Below are 22,311 nucleotides of genomic sequence, written 5' to 3'. Positions count from 1 at the left end.
TAAATATAAAATCTCTATGTGGTAAATAAAAAGAGAGAGAAATGTAATAGCTGAAATTGTTAAAAAATAAATTTGAAAAATACCAGTTTACTGAGACTCATCATAATTTGTTTCTATTAGGAAACTCTTAATAATAACGTTACTTATATATGGACTACAATGAATGATGTAATGGGAAAATATTCTCATTATGTTTTAAGGAAATTTAAGAAATATAGAATTCATGTAGCTGCTTATTGTCAAAATCCACAATAATGGCTAAAGACATTGCACTGAATCTGGCTTCCATTGTAGGAATTATGCCAGGGGCAACAATGTGTCTTCTCTATATGCAGCCGTTTGGATGCCAGGCATTGTCAAATGCTGGAATGTAGACTTGAAAGAAATATGTGTAATTTTCCTCTTAGACTATGTTTTTCAAAATAATGTTATCTATCTCAGCTGGAATTTTAATAGGAAATTATAGCCTCTGGCAAGTAGCTAGGGTTAATATTCTCTAAGGCTGTTAGGGTGAGATCCATTAGGCTTCTCAAGCAGGTGTTAAGATAAGCATTTTATTATAGAAAGTAAAGAAATAAAGTGAATGGTAGTCTTACAAAGATGGACCCAAATATTTAGTCTCAAGTAGTAACTTAGAATGTTTATAAGGTAGAAGACAAATAAAAAATTATACTCTTATTTTTAACAGAAACCTTGCTTGCATTCCTTAGAGTTTATTTTGAAAAATATAATTTTATATGATCATATGCACATAACTATTAAGTCTTTGAGATCCTTTCCTAAGAATATCCTTCTTTTGTCTCATTGTTTGAACATTTAGATTCCTTTATAATTTATCATATCCAAATGTAATTGTAAAAGATACACTTTATTCTTCATTAAAATCATACCACATAGACACATCCACAGAGGCAGACAGATGAATTTGTATAACAATGGCAGATAAAATAATATTTTTTAGTTTATTAACCATAAATATAATTGTATATATTAAAATATTTCTCACAAATGTATTATTTACTTCAATTGTGTAAATTACTGACTATATTCACTTACCCAATCTTCTTAATATCTGAATCCTCATTTATAATTAGTTTTTAATCATTTTTTCACCTCAAAATTTTTGTAAATCACTCAACTCAAAGTAACAGAATATATATTCAGGAACATGTCTTTTTTCATTAAAAAGATTCACTACTAGAGAACAAAGTAATTTATCTCTGATTTAATTTAATCTCAAAAATAAGATACTGTAATGGAGTTTTTCTTTACAGACAGTGTTCAGTTTACAGTAAGTAAGAGTACAGAGGTTTTTCAGTCTCTTTATTATTAGCATCTCTCATTAGTGTATTTGTTTTGCTTGGTAAGCCAACACTGAATCACAAGTAATAACTGAAGTCCATAGTTTAATTAAGGTTCACTCCAATTTGTGTACACCATGTGTTGGTTTTTGACCAAAGAATAATGGTACACACTGTTTGAGGAATAAGTGTGTGGCTTTACTGACAAGAGTTAAAGGAAGTTAGGAAAAGACCTTACTCCTAGTACATAATTAACAAATCAATAATCATGGAGTTCTAAGACTTTTTTTTCTTGTGTCATTTGTGGGGCTTGGACTCAGGGTCTGGGGCATGTCCCTGAGAGTCTTTATTCTCAAGGCTAGCTCTCTGACACTTCTGGTTTTTGAGTGGTTAATTGAAGATAAGAGTCTCCCTGGGATTCTTCTACCTGGGCTGGCTTCAAACTGTGATCTTCAGATCTCAGCCTCCTCTGTAGCTGGATTACAGGCATGAATTACTGGCACCAAAAGGAGTTACAAGATAATTGATCAAAGTTATACACTTCTATTTTTTTATTGTGAAAATACTGTACTATTGAATTAATAGGTACTTTTCCCATTAATATCAGTATTAGGAAACTTTGATATAATGTGTTTTATAATAAAATAGAGTATGTAAAATAAAGAAAAACAAACTCAAATGTTTTCCAAATCAGTGAAGTTACTAGTGTTTATAAGAATTTTTAAAAACAATTCTAGTTGGAATGTTTTATAAAAACAAAAAAAATCAATCTTCAAATCTCAAGTATCATATAGATAGAAGATTATTTTCACCTTAAAGCTAGTTTGCAGGATCTTACGAGATTTAGCTGAGACAAGCATTTCTGCATGAAACTTTCCCCTTGATGTTCAGAAGGGTCTTCACACATTAAAATTGCAATAGACTTCTTTAACCTCTACGACTAAATGCTGTTATTTTACAAAAGCAATATATCATATATCAAATAGTCATAGGGGGCCTTACCACAACACTCATGTAATGTTTCTGTAGTTCCAGCCTAGAAAGACACGCTAAGGTTAACAATTAGTCTTATTTGATCCTATTGTTCAATAATTTTTTTCTAAATACACACACACACACACACACACACACACACACACACACACACCACATACACATGAACACACTCTACCCTTTGTTTTATGACAAGAGTATAATGAAAAAATTAATATAATGTGATAAGGTCAAGTGTTTATTTCTCAAAAATGTGTTTTCACATTTCATTTAAAATGAACAAGTTCATAAATGTCTGTAGTTTGTTCTAAGGGATTACAGACCAGTCTTTTTCAGAATGCCATGATGTAGTTCTGGAGCTGCAAATGAGAAATAGATGCTGATAAATGAGAAAATGAGAAAAACAAAAGAAAATAATTTAAGCAATAATAGATACAAGTTAACTCATAGAAAATAATAAATACCACTAAGACTGATGTCTTTCCTTATGTCACTTAATGAAATGTAATTTTTGCTGGGCACCTGTGACTCATTTCTGTAATCCTAACTTCTCAGGAGGCTGAGATCTGAGAATCACAGTTCAAAACCAGCCTGGGTAAGAAAGTCAGTGAAACTCTTATCTGCAATAAGCCACTCAGGAAACCAGAAGTGGCTCTGTGGCTCAAGTGGTAGAGCACTTGCCTTGAGCTGAATAGTGAGTAATAGTGCTGAGGCCCAGAGTTCAAACCCCACGACCAACAAAAAGAAAAAAAAATGTAACTTTTGTTTTCTTTTACTATTGAGGAAGGGTGAGAAGGCCACCTTTCTATTTGACCAGTCATGCCATGTTTAAAATTTACTTCACATATTATTTACATTGTAAATAAAATTAAGGATATATTGTATTTATTTGACAAATTTGTATCATTAGCTCAATATCTGCAAAAGAGCTGTAAGAACTGAGCTATTGTTTACTGTCACATTAATTGCTTACTGCCTCATCTTTAGCTAGGAAAGTAAATGCGTACATTTCACATATGCTTAAATTACATGACATAATTAATATTCAACTCAGAGTAGTATCACCCATGATAGTTCTTTCAAGTCATTTTCTGTTTTGAAAAAAGCTCTTCTTGAGAAATATGCATCTTTAATCTAAATATTATTTACTAGATTAAATAGATAGGATTTTTCCATTGTTTTGTGATATATATATATATATATATATATATATGCTTTATTGATAACTAGCTTTTGTAATTTTATCATTTATCTGACATGTTGCAAGGTACTTTTAATTGTTTGGTTATTTGTCATATGATTTATTAACTATATTCACTAGATAATTGTGACCCTATCTACCTTGTTAGTTTAATACATACACTTCAATTATTTTAATTCAAAATTCCCCATTTACTATGAAGAAATGTTTTGAATAGCACAGTGTTTTACCTATGCAATTCTTCCTCCAGCAAAACTGCATCTTTCACAACCATTCATTTAATTCACAGGCTGTTATCTCATCTTTAGCAAAGGAAGAAAATGTGCACAGTTCACAAATATTTAAATTACATGACATAATTAATACTGAATTCAGTCACACTAATATCCTCCATGACAGTTATTTTAGGTTATTTCCTGTTTTTTTTTAAATTCATTTTCTTTTTTTAAAACACTCTCCTTGAGAAAATTACATATATATGTATTTAATCTAAATATTATTTATTAGATTAAGTAGATAGACTCTTAACATTGTTTTGTGACATATATTTTTAGAAATAATGCTTCATTGATAACTAACTTTTGCATTTATCATTTATTTAACAAGTTGCAGGATATTTTTGATTGTTTTGTTATTTGTCATAGGATTTATTAAATACATTCACTGGATAATTGTGACCCTGTCTGCCTTGTTAGGTTAATATATACATGTCAGGGTTTTGTGTGTATGTGTTTTTGCCAGTCTTGAGGCTTGAACTCAGGGCCTGAGCACTGTCCCTGACCTTTTGTTTTTGCTCAAGGCTAGCACTCTTCCACTGGAGCCACAGCATTGCTTCTGGCTTTTTCTGTTTATGTAGTGCTGAGCAATCAAACCTAGGGCTTCATGCATGCTAGGCAAGCATTCTACTGCTAAGCCACATTCCCAACCAATTATTTTTAAATCATCAAATTTTCATTCCCAGTGTTCCATGATACTAATAGTGATATACTGAGAGTTGCAACAAGAAGGAAATATGTTTCAGGGAATTGTATTACCAGAAAAAGAAATTTTTTAGAAAGTAAATTTAATTTTAATTATGTTTCTAAAGAAATATTCACACACTAAAAGAATACCAATATGAATAAAATATACAACATAAAAAATTTATTGTCATAATATATATGTATACATACATATAAATATATGTATAAATATAATGTATAAAAATAATGTATATATAAATATATACATATATTCATGTATACATACATATATAGTTATATGTATACATACCTATATATACATACATATATTTCTATGTATTATATACACATACATATATTTATATATACATATATTTATATGTATGTATACATATATATTTATATACATATATGTATAAATATATGTATGTATACATATAAATACATGTATATAGTTTGAATATGTCCATAGATATGTATATAGTATGACAATAATATATAATTATATATTTATTTAAAGCCCCTATCATAAAAAACAATAAAAAATATATAAATAAAAAAGTTTGAGCAAACCATTGGAAAAATTAAAAGCTAGAAAATTATGCTCTATATTATAAATACTATATTCTTACCAGAAAACTCTAAACATATTTCTATACAAGTGAATTAGAAATCAAATTCCTCTCACAGTTGCTATCTGTGTAGAGTATAGTGGCTACTAATATGTAAAAATAAGAAAACGGATTAAATTGACAATCAAGTACTATCTTATAGCAAGTACCACACTGAAAATACATTTATTTTAAAATGATGTCTACTTATGTTTTGTTTGTTCTTTCACCTATTCTTCGAAAAAAGTAGCTTATTATCAAAGTATAAATATAATCAATATAAAATAGGTTGAAAAAGAAAATGCTTAGCTCCTTTAAAGATTTTCTCTCCTTCTTTAATTAGAAGCTGAAAATTTAATTAAATTTTATTAATATACTATGCATTGAAGTATACATAGCAAGAAGAATGACAGAATGAGCTAAATACTGCACAAGCCTCCTTTATAAGGGCCTTAATCCCATTTACAAAAGAGTAATTCTCATATGAGCACTCACTAGCACATTGGCCATTAAGTTTCCAAGTTTAAATTTAGGAAGGAACACACTAAAGCCACATATGAGATTACTGGATGATGAATATAAGCATCATAAAGGTTATATAATGGTGATACATTATACATTATACATTATAATTCTTAAGGTGATAAATATTTGATGTGGAATCTACTGTGCTTTAATGATAATACCTCTGAAAATAACATAATTGCTGTAATAATATGTGAAACAAAAATTAAACCATTTAAACAGGGTGTTAATAATTAAAACTCTTTAGTGTATGTACATAAATTAGCCACTATTTTAAGCTCTTTATATTCTCATGTAATCTTTGCAATAGAAATAGCTTCTGTTATTTTTTCCTTTTATAAAAGGCCAAATTTACAGCATAGAGATTAGTTAATGGGCTCAAACTTACAGATAGATACTGAAAGAAGATACAGATGGTGACAAAGTTAATGACATTTTGTCTTCTGTTGGCAATGGTATATGAATGAGAAGAGGAAGGTAGTAAATCAGGAAGCTCTAAGGGCTGTCACTCAAACCATTTCTTGACCCTCCTGTAGGAAGGAAACCAAATACTCACCAGACTTAAAGCCTAAATATAAGGAGCCAGTTAATTATACACTGAATAAATATTGTAGATATTGAATGAATTTAGGAAGGAAAAATTTAAATTTATTTGAGTCATACATGTGTTACAGAAGCTGGCACAAATAGAAGTTTTGCCGAGTGGGTTAGATTTACAATGCTATGTTCTAATAAGAATCCTATATTTCCATAAGGGAATTTTATCTACTCGAATAAAAATAAGCATTCCTCTATAAGTGTTTGTGTTGTAATGTGGTAAATTATAAGAAGAAAATCACTGAGTCTAAGACTGAAAACATTGCAGAATTAAATAAGCATATGCCATATACAGTATCATTCTTGGCTATTGATATCAAGTGATCCTGTAGTTAAGCATTTTGAGATTAATACTAAAGTTAGAATCACATTTGTGTTAGAACTTTTTTCTGTTTCCACAGAAACACATTGGAAAAACTTGCAAAACAGTTTCTTCTAACAAGGAATTACATACAAGGATAGCCACCATGTGATTGTTAATCAAAAACTTCTGAGATAAAAAAAAATTCAAGCTTAAGATCACACTATGTATTCTAATATTCTTGCTTTTTGCATTACTCAAAATCAGCCTTTACTTTTCTGTGTAATTGTTGCCTGGATATTCCTTAGGTCTGGAAATTCTCTCACCTTCAAGTTCTCCATATACAAAGTTGTATTTTCTAGTAACTTTTGTTAGCCTATCTTAGAGTTTTATGTAATACCATATGTCAATCTTTGATTCATTCCTGTTTTTGCAGTCCTCTCCTGCTGTTTTCTTGTCACTGCCCAATATGATAATTAATGGACAGCCATTTAAGGAGCATAGTTTTTCAGATTTCTCATACTATGCCCATATGACCTTCTGTCATTTCTCATTTGTAGTCTCTCTTTGTGTTAATTCTGCCTGTTGCTGCTTCATAGATTATTATCTTGCCCTGAAATCACACTAATAAGAAGCCCATAAATGAGAAGTGTGTCTCGTAATGTCTTAGAAATAAATGAAGACATTGTCACAGAGGAAAACGGAGTGTTTTACTGTTCAAACAAATGTTTTTTTTCTATCAAAATAGATCTTCAATGCTGCTTGCAATTCTCATATTTATGCATTTCGTTTTGGTTGGTCCATTTATAGGGCATTTCCTGTGGCAGATTTAAACTTCTTCACTTGTCTCAAGAAACAAATTCTCTGCTTCTACATCAAGCTTAATTCAAGCACAATTTATTACTTTTTTCCTTTTATGAAAAGATTGAGATCTCACTTGTTTTCAACCCATCTCTTCTCAATCTGCTTTCTGAAAAACATTCCCCACGATGATTATTTTCAACATTAACACCTTTATGCTGCATTATCTTTGTTTTGTGGAAGAAAAGGAATAGAAGTAGGTGCTATCATAGTTTTCATTTCCCTTTTATACTGAGCACAATCTACACATCTAGCCATTGCGGAAGGGTTTCACTTTGCTTGTGTCCACATCATTCCACATGGTAGTTCCTGGTCTTCATGATAAGCTGAAATATAACATGAGCAATCATTATTCCTCTATCTGATTTTAAGAGATGTACTTATTGAAAGAGATATAGCTAAAGTTTGCACAGATTTCTCAAAGTAAGAAAAGTCTAGAGCTAAATAACTGCTGGAATTTCATCTAAATATTTCATCTAAAAACTCTTATATTCCTGATAGTTGTAAAGCTTGAATTAATCTTAAGTGTTCCTCTTTCCAATCATCAAGCCCATAAATTTCTCTTTCACCACACTGCTGATAGTTATTACTAACTGGTGGTTTATTACTGACTCTCTTGGCCATACCCAGAATTCAGCCAGATATTCCTTCTAAAAGCTTAATTCTAGTCATTTCAGGCTACTGAGCCATGTAAGTACTCTGTTCCTTTCTTCTCTTACAAACTGATTTAAGCCTGGAGTCCTTAAGATTCTTATTCATGGATTTTCTTTCTCTGCTCCAAACATATTCTCATGGTTCTTTATTCTTCTTTCAGTATTCCAAAGTAGGAAACCTATACAATTAACCATATCCTATGTTGCCAACTAATATGTTCACTTTGTTCCATGCATGGAAGCTCTCTCCTGTTGAATGGTCACATTTTCAAAACATTATCAAAGTCTCTTCTAGAGAAATGGTTTGATTTTGTGCTAGGTATGAATCTCCTTTCTTTAATACTGGATAGTGTTCTGCTTTTACTGGTTTTATTCTGTCTCTTGAATATTGTTTGCATATTTATTAAATTCTTCTCCATAGGTGGCTGTTTTCTAAAGGGGTATATGTACTTACTCATGGTTTGACTGCTGGAACACCATGTATTCTTACACCAATCATCAATTAGTTGTTAAAATCATTATGTGAAATAGAAAATTTAAATATTGTAGAATTATCTGAGTATTTCCAGAATATTTAAATATTATAGAATTATTTGAGTTTTTCTAACTATCTGATTAGAACTCTTCAAGAAGCTGTTTTTCCAAGCAAGTGGAAAGAATGATGTCCTAATGAGCAACTAATAAATTAAGGAACTAAAGGATTTGTTCATAGGTAAATCATAGTCTCAAATAGAATTAGGAAGAATCATTGGTCCTTCTGTTCTTCCGTCAGTTCATGTTACATAGAGGCCCCTGTATGTATTCAAAGTACTGCAGATTCATTAAGTAAATTCAATCTCTCATTTTCCTTAAATCATCAACTGATTTGAGCTCACTGTTTTCTCAAATTAGGCCTAAGAAAATTATGGCCATATATTCATTCTCTAATTAACCTAAAAGTGAACTATATTTCATTGCTTGTAGGATGGTATGGGAAATCTGAGAGTCACCAAGAAGGGAATCCGACTTGAAGGTATATCTGAGTTTCTCCTTCCATTGTATGTGAAAGAAATTCATTCCCGAAAGGTATGTGATACTGCCTTTGGCTTACTGTAAAAAATTATCTAGAGTTTGTGGTTTAGCTTAAAATAGGATAGAATCCCCTGAACTCTTCATGTTTCAATTTTCTTAAGCTAAAGACTTATTTAGAAAAATTCAAAAAATGAAACAATTATTGAAAACAATGGAAAGTTTAGTATCAAAATGAAAGATCAGAAATTTGACCTGAAGATCAAGGTAACTTTTGTGAGTCCATGAAGTTTGCCCCTTTACTTTCACTGAAAATTAAAAGCAAAATGCACAGTTATAGTACTTCCAAAGGGGCCATTTGAGGTATTTAGAATAAAGTATTGACAAGAATTAATGCTTTCAATTCAGTATATATTACATATTTTTCACCTTCAGTGGACATGAGTTTGCTAAAAGACATGATATTTCTAATTAAAAATTACATTTATTTATAGATTTACACCATTTAAATGAGGCAGAATATTTATATTTGAATGTACATATATGGATTCTGTGTGTATTTTATAAGTTTATAGCATGTTAAAAACCAAGGTTATAAATTATTTAACATTTTGATAAAAATATTCCTTCAAAGATGGTAATACTATTTTCTGCTACATCAAAATCTTTTAAATCTAGTAGATATACTTCTTGGATATATATGTAGAATATACATGGCTATTTTATAGATACAAATTTATTAATATAGAAATAATGGGAAGTTTACTATATGGAAGTAATAATACAGTATCATTATTTCACAAACAAGAAATCTAATTTAGATTGAACCATATTTCAATATTACTAATTTAATCCAATAGGTTCTACAGTAAACCATAATTTGATGAATGCCCTTCAATGCTATTTTTTCACTTAATAGAAAAATAAAATAAAGAAAACATGATTGATTTCATAAAGCTTTAAATTAGGATCATTGCTTTAACACATTTTTCATAATACACAAAAGGTCTTTTTCACTCCAGTAATGAATAACTTGCTTTGGTTCAACTTTACTTTCCATATTTATTTTGCCCAGCCATATGGATATCTGATCATACATAATTGAACTACAAAGTGATGAAATTGGGAAAATTATTTGGAAGTACACTTGCTTAGCAAGTCCAAAATTCTGAGTTCAAAACTGAGTCCCATTAAAATAATAGTTTAGATTTTTGTAGAGTTTTCTAAATGAAAACTGAAAAACAGCATTCTTTCATATCATTCTGCTCATTTGGCAACAGGATAATGTTGACAAAATCAAATATTTGAATATGGAAATCAAGATTTTTTAAATATTAGAAATGGGAAAGGTTTCATACCCAGAAACTTTTGAAATGTTATTAAAATTTACTAAATTGTATTAAGCCCAGAGACAGGAAAATGATTTATCTGTAAAGTCATTTAAGTTAACTTGTGTTTCTTGAATCAGAACTTTAATAAAAACTATGGATCCCTCTAATAGTGGGAGAGTGAAAATATATTTCCTGAGCTGGGGCAATCTTGAGGTTCTAGTAACAAGTGTCTACTGAGAACATGGATGGTTGCCAAAAGCATTGTGGCCAAAGTAAGGTATTGATCACTAATTTTACAACGATAAAATATAAGGTGGTGGCAGCCAGGTTTTCTAGTCTTTTTTACCTGGGAAAGTTTCTCTCAAGTTCATAAGCATTTGCAAAACCTGCTGACTGTTTTGATTGAGATATACAAGCTCCCCAAATTGTTTGTTGCCAAAGTGTTTGTTGCTTTTCCTTTCCATCGCCTTCCTTAATTATTCTTTGTCTACCAGTGTCTAGAAACCAGGCAAAATACGAAAAGTGGAAAAATTGGTTTTCAGGGAGTTAACACGATTGGAGACCAGCAGTAGGAGACACATTTACTCCTAGAAGAATTTTCCTACATAGTCACTGCAATCAATCAATTTAATCATTAAATAAACAGAATTACCTATTTTTATAAGCAATTTCCCTATTACCATTCATTTTTTCTGAAGGTGTGCAGTTGTTTATTCTTGTCATGAAGCTAATTCCCTTTATGATTTCAAAAATCCAGCCAAAATTTGTCATTAAAAAATAAGTTCATAGGAACTTATTTGGAGACTTATTGGAGACTCATGCTTCACTACTCTGGAGACAGAGATTTGAGAATTTTCCATTTGAAACCTGCCAGCTCAAGAAAGCCTATGAGACTATAATCTTCAATGAACTTCCCAAAATGACAGAAATGAACTCAAACTATTAAAATGCTAAACATGAAAAACAATTTTAAAAAGCTAAGGGACAGAACTTAGGCCCTGAGTTCAAGCCCCAGGTTGATAAAATAATAATAATAATTGAAAAAAGTTTTCAAAATATTTAATCTTAAAAACAAAAATGTAATAGCCTTAGAAAAGAATTTTTAATTAAAAATTCAATTTTACTTATCAAACTTTTTCTAAATTTTTATATGTTCAAATTTTTAAGATATAATTCCAAGATTCCTATATAATGTAAATAAAATGTATTAACTTCAAAAAATACCTATGTTCAACCTATCTGATTAAAATACTACTTTATAAGACATTATTTGTGTATTTTCCTTCCATTCAAGCAGACTATTAACTTCTCTATAGTAAGCCAATATTCTACTCAGAATTTTCTAATTTTGATTTACTTTCAGTTGATGTAGTTTTTAATGATTCATGTGAAAAAGTAAGAGAGAGTTTTATATTGGATAGAAAAATATGGCCTCCTCTTAGCATCTGCCGATTCATTTAATCAAATAGACCAAATCTATTCTACAGGCTGATTTCTCCCCTACTACCATCAAATATACTTATTTGGTTTTATTTGTTGTCCATATTAATATACTATCTCCTCCTTTATTTTCAAAACCTTTTCTAAGTGTTTCATTCAAACAGTACACAGAAAACATAGTTGAGTCTATCCTGGAAATATCTTGGAATGCAAAATCTTTCAAAATCAGTATTATTATTTTCACAAAGTAATTGCTGAACCTGTACCTGATAAATGTTTAGGGGTTTTGGATAGAAAACATATGAAGAATGTGGTGTTTAGTTTACCGGATATAATGATAATCTTACATAATGTGTTAATCTTACAGGAATAGTGTGTTAGGACAAACACTTTGAAAATCTTGGCATTTAATAGTAAGATACCAAGATTATTAAGACATGTAATCCATCAGACTTTTATGAAATGTAATTGGAGTCCCAAGTACTAATGGGGCTCAATTACATCGATTTCACAGATAATTACTTGCAAAATTTGAATCATGTATTTGGAACCAAGCTAATTATTATCAAACTCCATATAAGACTAAGTGTCCTCTTGTTTGAATTTTGATTTTGATTCCTGAAAGTTGCTATCTGACCCAGAAAGAATCCTAGAATTCTGTGGACACCTGCAAAAATTTATCACAAAACAATTCCAGTTCCAACACCTGGATGGAAAGGTAGAATGTGAGCCAAGGTTTTGTTTTCACTCTTATGACCAATGACTTCAAAGCTAGTTTAGATTCTGGTTAAAACCAGTTTTTCACTTGGTATATTTAAATCTCCTTCATCAAGTTGTGACACAAAACATAGGCCTGGATTAGCACAATAAATGTCCTTTCTGAATACACAGTAAGCTAACATCTTGCCCTGTCTGTTTCAATTGTCATGCAAATCTCTGCTGTGTAAGTTATTATCTCTCATATAAACCAGTTCGTGAAAAAGGTGTCTAAAAGTTTCTGTAATTTTTCTACCACCATTATTTTTTCATTAATTTCCACATTTTGATGTTTTATAGAGGTGACATTTATGACAGTATAAAGATGTCTTTTTAATTTATGTATAAACCCAAAAAAGCACTTCAAAATCTTACACTCAGAAACATGACCTTGTCCATTGTAGATATCAATATATGATTATGCTTCTGCCCAAATAAAAGAATAAAGGGAATAGAGAGGCACATCATTTATATATCTCATATAATGTAATAGATAAAAATCTAAAAAAAATTACAAAATTGCAAAAGTTAGATTCAAGTTCAGAATAAGAGTGTTTTGTGGAACTTTTCTTTGTCATTAGGAATAAGATACAAGTCTATACCATGGAGAAGCTGGTACATTAACTTCATGTTTTAATTTCAGACAGTATTTGTTAACTCCCTGCCGTGTAATTTGAGATGATTAGCTACTCTCCAAATTGTCCTCATTCCTCTTCAGCTTCAGTTTTTCCATAATTGTATCATTTTAACTTTGTCAAAGTTCATAATATTTACATTCAGTGGTGCACCTTTAATTTCTTTTTTTAAAATAAGTTTTTTATTGTGAAAATACTGTACTAGGGGTTACAGTTACATGAGCAAGGTAATGAGTACATTTCTTGTCAAGCATTGATGCCTCCTCATTTATTTTTCCCCTACCATCCCTTCCCTCCCATCTTGAGCACTTTGGTTTTATTTCTTCAAATGGGTGGTAACTGGACTCAATTTTACAGAAACTCCATCCTTTGTTCACTATTCAAATCATCCCTTATTGTGTGTGTGTGTGTGTGTGTGTGTGTGTGTGTGTGTGTGTGTTAAGCCATTGGTAGTTGGTGGTTAGTATTTTTTACTAGAGATTGGCAAGAAAAAGATGGATTGGTCTCTGCTTTCTAGGGAACTGATCTAGATATACTTATGGGCCTTTCTGCCTTTGTAAAAAATCCATCTTGTATAACACGTTCCATTCTTTATGATTTTCCAGTGCTATCTGCTTGCCACTTCCTTTTTCTCTCTAAAAACAGATTAATTTAATCAATTAATACAAAATATTGGCATTCCTTCTGACAACCTGAAAAACACTAAGACTTTGAATTTTGCAGTTTTGATGACAATCATCAGCATCTTCCATAACACTTACCAGACAGGATAAATCATCTGTCTTCTAGGAAGCTGTGTATAGAAACCAAGAGATACTAGCAATGAATACAGAATTGATAGCACTTATTTTATGTTTAAACATTTTAAATGAGATAACGATGAAAACATATAAATAGATGAATATTTACGTAAATGTAAGTTTGCTGGCTCACAGCCATCCTTGAATTCATCCAAGTATCATTTATGCAAACATTAATCCACCCACACACTAACTGGTATACTTTTCAATAGCAAACACTAAAGTTTATGAAAAAAGTTAAACATATTCCCGGGCACATAGAGATGAGTAAATATTACTTTGTAGTAATAGTTTGTAGATTTTCTAGTTTCTATTAGGTTATTCAGTAGCCTTAAATCCAAGTTTCTAAACAGTTTATTGTAGCCACAATGTAATAATCTGTTTCACTGATGATCTTGGCATATCTTCTACTACTATAACAAAATGCCACAATTTGGATAAATTATAAACAATAGGATTTAATTTGGGACATAGTTTTGTAGACTGAGAAGTCCAATTTCTGGGGTTATTTTTGTTGAGAGCTTTCTTCTTGCTGCATTATATTGTGATGAAAAAAGTCACAGGAAGGAGAAACATTATGAGAGTATCAAACACTTTTTATAACAAACCTCTTTCTGCGATGATCATTTTACTATGTTTGTGAATATAGTATAATCATTACATTGCCTCTTAATGATCCTGTCTCTTAACAGTGTTACAAAGGTAATTACACTTCAAGATGGAGGGGGGGAATATTCCAACGCTGGCAAATACTCTCCAGCAAGTCTATATTCTTATTTATGTGTGTAGGAAAGAAGAAAATATAGGAGTGGTCGGACACATCAGACTATTTTAGAAATGAGAGAGGGAAATATTAACACTATCAATAACAGGAAAAACTGATACAACTTAGAGGTATAGTATTTCTTGTATTTAAAAGGGGAAACTTCAACAAATGCAGCAATGGTACTGACTATCCACTATGTTGAAAATGAACTATACAGGATATTCCTGGGGAAGGTGAAACTCGGATAGTGTGAGGGAAAGATGATGTTGTCCAAAAAGTCATGTTCTGTTTACCTGACAAATGTCACTGTAGCCCTGCTGTATATCACCTTTATAATAACAATTAAAAATGTTAAAGGAGGAAACTTTAGAGATACTTCTAAAGGATTTTTAATTATTACGCTGATGTCTTCTAGAAACGAAGTTATTTCTCTTACTGGTGTCTCTCAGACATTACAAAAACCTGAAAAGAAATTATGATTCTCTTACTTAGTTTCATAAATTCGTTCCAACAATTTTACCTGTAGTTTTTCACTTCTCTCCCTCTCCAGCAAAGCGCACATATATGTGCCCCCAAGTACTGACTTAGACCTCAACCCGTTCCCAGAAGAGATGTGAGACAGTGTTGTAGCATACACAGGCCAAAAGGCAGCAGACCTGCGGCTGCTTCCTAGGATAGTGTCAGACATCTCTGTAACCTCTATTAAGTCCCAAGGCCAAGAAGTAAAACCAGAAAGGCACTCATAAGAGCATCTTTACAGTTCTGTTATTATTACCATGCTGGAAAACTCACTAGACTGTCTCTAAAATATTCTTCTTGAAATCTATCCTGAGGAGTTTGTTGCTAAATAGCCACTTTATCCCTCTAAGATTTCTTCATGATTTGGAGAGAAGAAAATAAGCCACCTTATTCTCAATGACAATTGTTCATTTCTCACAAAGATGCTGAAACAAATTACTGCCCAGTTTGTTTATCTTGTTTACACTAACCTCACATATTCGCACAATTTACCCACTACATTGATTTCACAATGCTTTTATATGTTTGGTATACAGCCTAAAGAAAATTGTATGCTAGCTAATAGCAAATTAAATATATGTTAAATACACCTTCTGTATTAATTAATATGCATTAATTATCTAATATACATTCAATGTATGTGTGTTGAACTATTGCCCAGCATCAGTGATGGCACTAGCGTAGGAGTGGAGAAAATTGTTAAATAAATTGAACCTCAAATAACAAAGTGAAAACAAATCTTGTTGACTTATAGATATTAGGTACCCATGGACTTTTTTTCCTGTTCTGAGGATTAAATCTGGAGTCCTCTATTCCTTAGAAGAATGCCCTACTCTTGAGCCATATTCCTAGCAATTTACCTATTTTGTATAATTATGTTTAAGTTATTAAAAAAAGCCTGGTTTCTCAACTGCCCAATAAATAAATGGGCTAAAGACTTAAAGAGAAACTTCTATGAAGAAGAAGGAAGGATGGCCAATAGACACATGAAGAAATGTTCAACCTCTCTAGTCATAAAAGAAATGCAAATCAAAACAACATTGAGATACCACCTCACCACAGTTAGAATGGCTAAAATCAAGAACTCTAATAACAACAGATGCTGGAGGGGATGTGGACAAAAGGGAACCTTACTGCATTGTTGGTAGGAGTATAAATTTGTTCAACCACTTTGGAAAGTAGTATGAAGGTTCCTCAAAAAGATTCCACATAGAGCTCCCCTATGACCTAGCAATCCCACTTTTGGGCATTTACCCAAATGATCACAAAAAAGACCATACTAAAGCTACCAGCACAACTATGTTTATTGCAGCATTATTTACCATAGCTAAGATATGGAACCAACCCAGATGCCCCTCAGTAGATGAATGGATCAAGAAAATGTGGTATGTATACACAATGGAATACTATGCCTCCATCAGAAAGAATGGCATTGCCTCATTTGTCAGGAAATGGAAAGACTTGGAAAAAAAATATTAAGTGAAGTAAGCCAGACCCAAAGAAACACAGGTCCCATGGTTTCCCTTATTTGCAATAACTAGTATATGTCTGAGACAAGCAGAAAAGGTCAGATAAGTTGATATTAGGTAAAATGAACCCCAAGATAAGTATTCAAATGTTTTTTTTTCTTTCATGCAATTGTTTCTAACATATTTATAAGATGATTTCTTTGTTCCTTTGTATGTCTCTCCCCCACAGTATAACCCCTGCTTTCACTGTATTTCATGTTGATATAATTTATGGAGGGGAAGGGCAAAAACAAATCATTTAAATAAGAATACAGGTGGACCCATTGCAATAATGAGATGTAAAAATCGCTATGTCGAAAAATGAATTTTACAACTTTGGGGGGAGGGAAGATGGGAAGGGATAGGAAGGGGAAACAAAGGAGGAGGCAACAGTGCTTGATAAGAAATGTACTCATTATCTTGCCTATGTAATTGTAACCCCTCTGCATGGTATTTTCACAAATAAAAAAAAAAGATGAGGAGGAAAAAAAAATCTGAGTCTAAAATTCCAGTCAATAGTCACACACTGTTTGGATAATGAGAAGAAAAACAAAGGTGTGCTTTTATATGCAGGTAAAGATTACCTGCTTTCTCCACACCCTCCTCCACTTTTCAGGCTGACTTCAAACGATTTTCCAGCCACTCAGCTTCCTCTTCCTCCTAATAGCTCAGATTGCAGTGTTGGGCCACCATACTCATTCACGTTTAAACTTGTCATTACAATGTATTTACATTCAGAAAAAGATCTATATATCTAGAACTAGTAACTTAATTGAGAGAATTGAGACAAAGTGGTGAGTGCCTTCAAAGATTATAAATTAAATCCCTTCAAAGAATATAAATTACATCCCTACAAAAGCTCCTCCTCTGTCAGAGGAGATAACTAAAATTGTTTCTGAAACTGCACTGCATTTGCACTTGAAGTTTTTTTATTAAGATTTTTTTAATGTTTTAGTTTCTTGTTCTCAAAAGTCATGCCTCAGAACTACTAATGGGAAGAATTTCAATTACAATAATTTGATTTGAAATTGGGTACTCTAATCTAAATAATTTAGCCAGAAAATCCTGTCTTTGATCAAGGCCTCTATGATAATGGTATAATTGCGGGATGAGGGGACTATCAAAGCAACCACAATCACAAATACCATGAATATTTCTCTAAAGGCTTTCTATCAAAACAAATTTACTCACCTTAAAGTTACATGTCTTATTATAATCATGATGTTTACCTCTTTCTGCTCTTCTACTGTGCTTCCTTCCACAATTTCCTTTAATTAACATTGATATTAATTGGTAATTTTTCTCTCTCCATGGTAATACATTTTTCTTTTAGGTGTTATACAGTCTCATACAAATAAACCCTTGCTTGGAATTGGCATCTCTGTTAAAAAATAAGTGACTCATCACATATTTACTAATACTGATATCCTCAAAAACCCAGTGATCTGTATCTATCTGTCTATCTATCTATCTATCTATCTATCTATCTATCTATCTATCTATCATCTATCTATCTATCTATAATAGTTTAATTAATTTTATTGATAGGATAAGTTCTTTTACTCTTTACACACCTAAGTTTAGCGTAAATCCTGGTCTATATTCTCTGTACAATGCAATTATGTCCATCATATTGCTGAAGTTTCCAGACAACATGTCTTAGGATCACCCTCTCTCCAATTGGTTATCTGTTTAGATTGTCACTCAAAAATAGTTTGAAATAAAACATTAGACCCTATTGTTTAAAATTATTTCATCATTGTGAGACATTCTTTGTCTCCTGAACATCCACTCCTCTTCTTTCACAAACAACACCCCTAATTCCTACTATTTGGATGTATATAAATTTCATACCAAATAAAGACATCAAACATAAGGGATAATGTCATTTAGACATGTCTGAGCTGTAAAATGTTTATTACAAACTTAAGGTATCATAGGATAAGAATATAAATCAATTCCATTTTACACACCATTTTTCAATACCCAATATTGTATTGTGATCTGATCTCTCTCTCTCTCTCTCTCTCTCTCTCTCTCTCTCTCTCTCTCTCTCTCTCTCTCTCTCTCTCTCTCTCAATATCTTTAAAGAGTTGCACTGAAGAGCTGTCATTTAACAATGCAGATTATTAGTGCAATGAATCTTAGTCTATGTCTTCCCTTTCAACATTTTCACTTCCTGTTAGGCTTACCCTGCCCTTACCTTTTAAAATTTTGTAGTATATACAATGAAATATTGACTGCATTGTGTCCTATCCTCTCCTTAGCTTCATATCCCCTATTACAAGTTCTCATTTCCTAGTGCTTATCATATTGGGCTTTGACTTTGCCTTTCTATGTATTTCCACTGCTTGAGATCTCCATATAGTCTACCATACTATATTTAATTAATTTGTAACCACTTGTAAACCACACAGCTTGCTTACTTATACCTACCACAAATGAGGAACACTGTACAAACTTTGTCTCTCTAGGTCTGATTTACTTCATTTCATATAACTTTATTCCAAGTTTTAAACATTTTCTTATAAATGATACAATAACATTCTTTCTGATGGATGAGTGAAATTTCATTGTGTATATACCACATTTTCTTGCCATTCATCCCATGCCCCATTGAGGGGCATCTGGGCTGATTCCATACCTTGGCTACAGTGAACAGTGCTACAACAAACATGGTTGTGCAGGTGGTTTTACTGTATGCAAATTTGTTTGGGTTTATCTTTTGATCAACAAAATACTGAACTAGCACACCAGAACAAAACATATCTGATGATACCAGATAGCAGAGATCATCAAAGAGGGACATTAATAGTATTCCAAATGATTAAAAAGTTGTTGCAGCAGCCAACACAAGCCACAAAGTTGAGCCCTATTTGATGTGAAGGAAAGAACAATAAAGTTATGTTTTAAACGGGTGTACAGTGAGGGGAGGAGTTTTTGTCTAAGATGTCACAGGACTATCATTCATTAGTGACAATAATTTTGTAAGCCCTTTGTGGTATTTTATACTTTACCAAAACACTTCTCTGAAAGGACTGAATTGGAATAAACAATGCTGTTTTTAAAGATTTAAATTAGATAACTTAGATTAACTTTATTTTAAATTTATAATTATTTGAAATTCCTAGATTATTGTTACTGCTTGTTTATAACAGAAATTTGAATGGGTTTGAACAATATTAAAAAAAAAAACCAAGCTTATTGAATCTCCTGCACATGTCTACATACAGGAACTTTGAATCTCTTCTGTAATTTTTTTGTTTTTTGGTCGGTCATGGGACTTGAACTCTGGGCTTGGGCGCTGTCCCTGTATTCTTCAGCTCAAGGCGAGCACTCTACTGCTTGAGCTACAGTGCCAAATCTGGTTTTCTAGTGGTTTATTGGAGATAAGAGTCTCACAGACTTTCCTGCAGGGGCTGGGTTTGAACCACAATCCTCAGATCTCAGCCTCCTGAATAGCTAGGATTACAGGCATGAGTCATGGGAACCCGGCTCTGTAATTTTAAATGTACACCTAAGTGTTAGAAATATTTGGTGTTGTAATCAAATCAATAAATGCAATACAATTAAAATGATATATGCAACATCTTTCAGGCTAATTTTTGCTTATCTTATTGAATTTATTATCTTAGTCTTATAAAAGTAATATTTGTAGATTAGGTGTTGACATTAATTGCCAAGTGAACATGGCTTAACAGTATGTTATAGTATATTAAAATAACCTACAGTTGAGATAAGATATATGTCCAATTGATTTTTTCTAGATGCTTTACAAAGAAAAGCAGATTAATTTAGGACACATTATTATTACACAATATCTTTGCTAGTTATCTTAATATTTAACGAATATTATAGTTTTTCTCCTAATCTCTATAGTTTGCCATCCTTAAATTGTCACTTACTGATCATTTCCTCTCAGTAAACAAACCACTGAATCTTTATTTAGGTTTATTTTCTATTTAAGGTACTATCTTAGTGCTAAAATATAATCACATTCTATCCATAATTAATGCTAAATAGGTTTGCTGGTTCTGGATTTGTAAAGAAATGCTTTCAATTTCCATTTCATTCAGTTAAAACAAATTCCAAGTTTATAACTGTACTCTGAAAGAATATTTATTAAATTCATTGGCAACTTTTGCAAGAATGGATACAAATATAAATAAGAATGTTAAATTACCGTGGCCTTTAATTAAAATAAAAGTAGGTCTGATATATGTTGCCATATGGTAATAGTTTTCTCTGCTATAGAATTAACTTCAGTATTTCATCTGTGAATGAAAATACCTTTGTATCCATAGGTAACCCAATGATTTCCTGATACCTTTAAATGTAACCATTGTTAAATACATAGCAGACATTATGTGTCATAATTTTATTATGGTGATTGAGAAAAATATTAAGAGCATGTTCAGAAAATATTAAATGATAATTAATGTTCATCTATTATTCTGTTGCTTGTATAAACTTTTGTTATCTACAATATACTTCTATCTAGCCTATATACATATCATATGGTATATTTAGTAAAGATAAAAATTATAGTATCTAACATTGTTAATTACTAAAAAACATTTAATCACTAATGGAATGAACATGAAGGCATTTGCTAAAATTGGCTATCCATTATTTGCACTGACAACTAAGAATACTGATGTTTCAGAATGACAGAAGTGATGTACAATATTCTAGAATATACATATATAAATGAAGCAGTTAGTTAAATAATGTAAGTTTGTAACTTCTATGAATGTATTCATTGTTCCTTGAAGCCATGTCTTACTTTCTGTATGAGTAAGGCATCTTAGAAAAAGTGAAGTCTATAAATATCCAGCTTATGTTGTATACATGTTTAGGTATGCATACACTGTATGTGCTATTTACTTTTGTGTTGTTTTAGTTTGATATTTTTTTACTAAGAGAAGGTCTTATCAGTTCAAGAGAATATTAAATATATTAAACATTTTTTCAGCAGAAATTCTGATAAGCTATTATTTCTTTTCTTTTGGGAGAAATTAAATTACATTGTTTTCTCAATTTTAAGAAGTAGTTTTAATTTTATTAAAAGAAAAAAATGATTATATAGAGTAATAGATTCTCTCCTCACCCACATTTTATCCCATGTGTGTACTGTTAAGTTGTCATCTTAGAGAAAGAAAAGACGGTTTCAGAGTTCAACTTCACTGAACAAAAATACCCTTTATTTGTCAGTGATTTCTTTTAATTAGTCCTTATAAAGAAGTTGACAGATATTTCTGTACAATTGGAGGAAAACATCAATGAACTTTAAATGAAAGGGAGCTTTTGAAGAGATGGTTTTGGGAATATTCAAACAGCTACAAAATTATCTTTTTCCTTTGAAAATATTCACTTGTCACTATGAAGTTAAAAATACCTGTGAATTCTAAATAGAGACAGACATGATATTAAATTAAAATTTAAACCTATGAGTTTAAACACTCCCAATTTCAAAAGTTTTCTTTTCCCTCTCTCCCAGGCTTCCAAGTTATTAGTCTTAATGTATTTTACCTTTTCTGACT

At 31.4% G+C, this 22,311-nt stretch overlaps 1 protein-coding gene across 1 annotated transcript in view; it reads left to right on the top strand.

Annotated features, from left to right (window-relative positions):
* Positions 1-22,311, top strand: part of Sgcz (sarcoglycan zeta) — an 874,745-nt gene that overhangs the window by 708,622 nt on the left and 143,812 nt on the right. Inside the window, exon 3 of the mRNA XM_070015959.1 lies at positions 8,969-9,070. Coding sequence (XP_069872060.1) covers positions 8,969-9,070 — 102 coding nt within the window. The remainder of the gene's footprint in view (positions 1-8,968; positions 9,071-22,311) is intronic.

The sequence above is a fragment of the Dipodomys merriami genome, unplaced genomic scaffold (genome assembly GCF_024711535.1).
Source record: "Dipodomys merriami isolate MVZ:Mamm:240054 unplaced genomic scaffold, mDipMer1.0.p SCAF_12, whole genome shotgun sequence".
Classification (NCBI taxonomy): Eukaryota; Metazoa; Chordata; class Mammalia; order Rodentia; family Heteromyidae; genus Dipodomys; species Dipodomys merriami.
The sequence above is the reverse complement of the archived record's forward strand: the minus strand, read 5'-3'. Positions and strand labels throughout refer to the sequence as shown.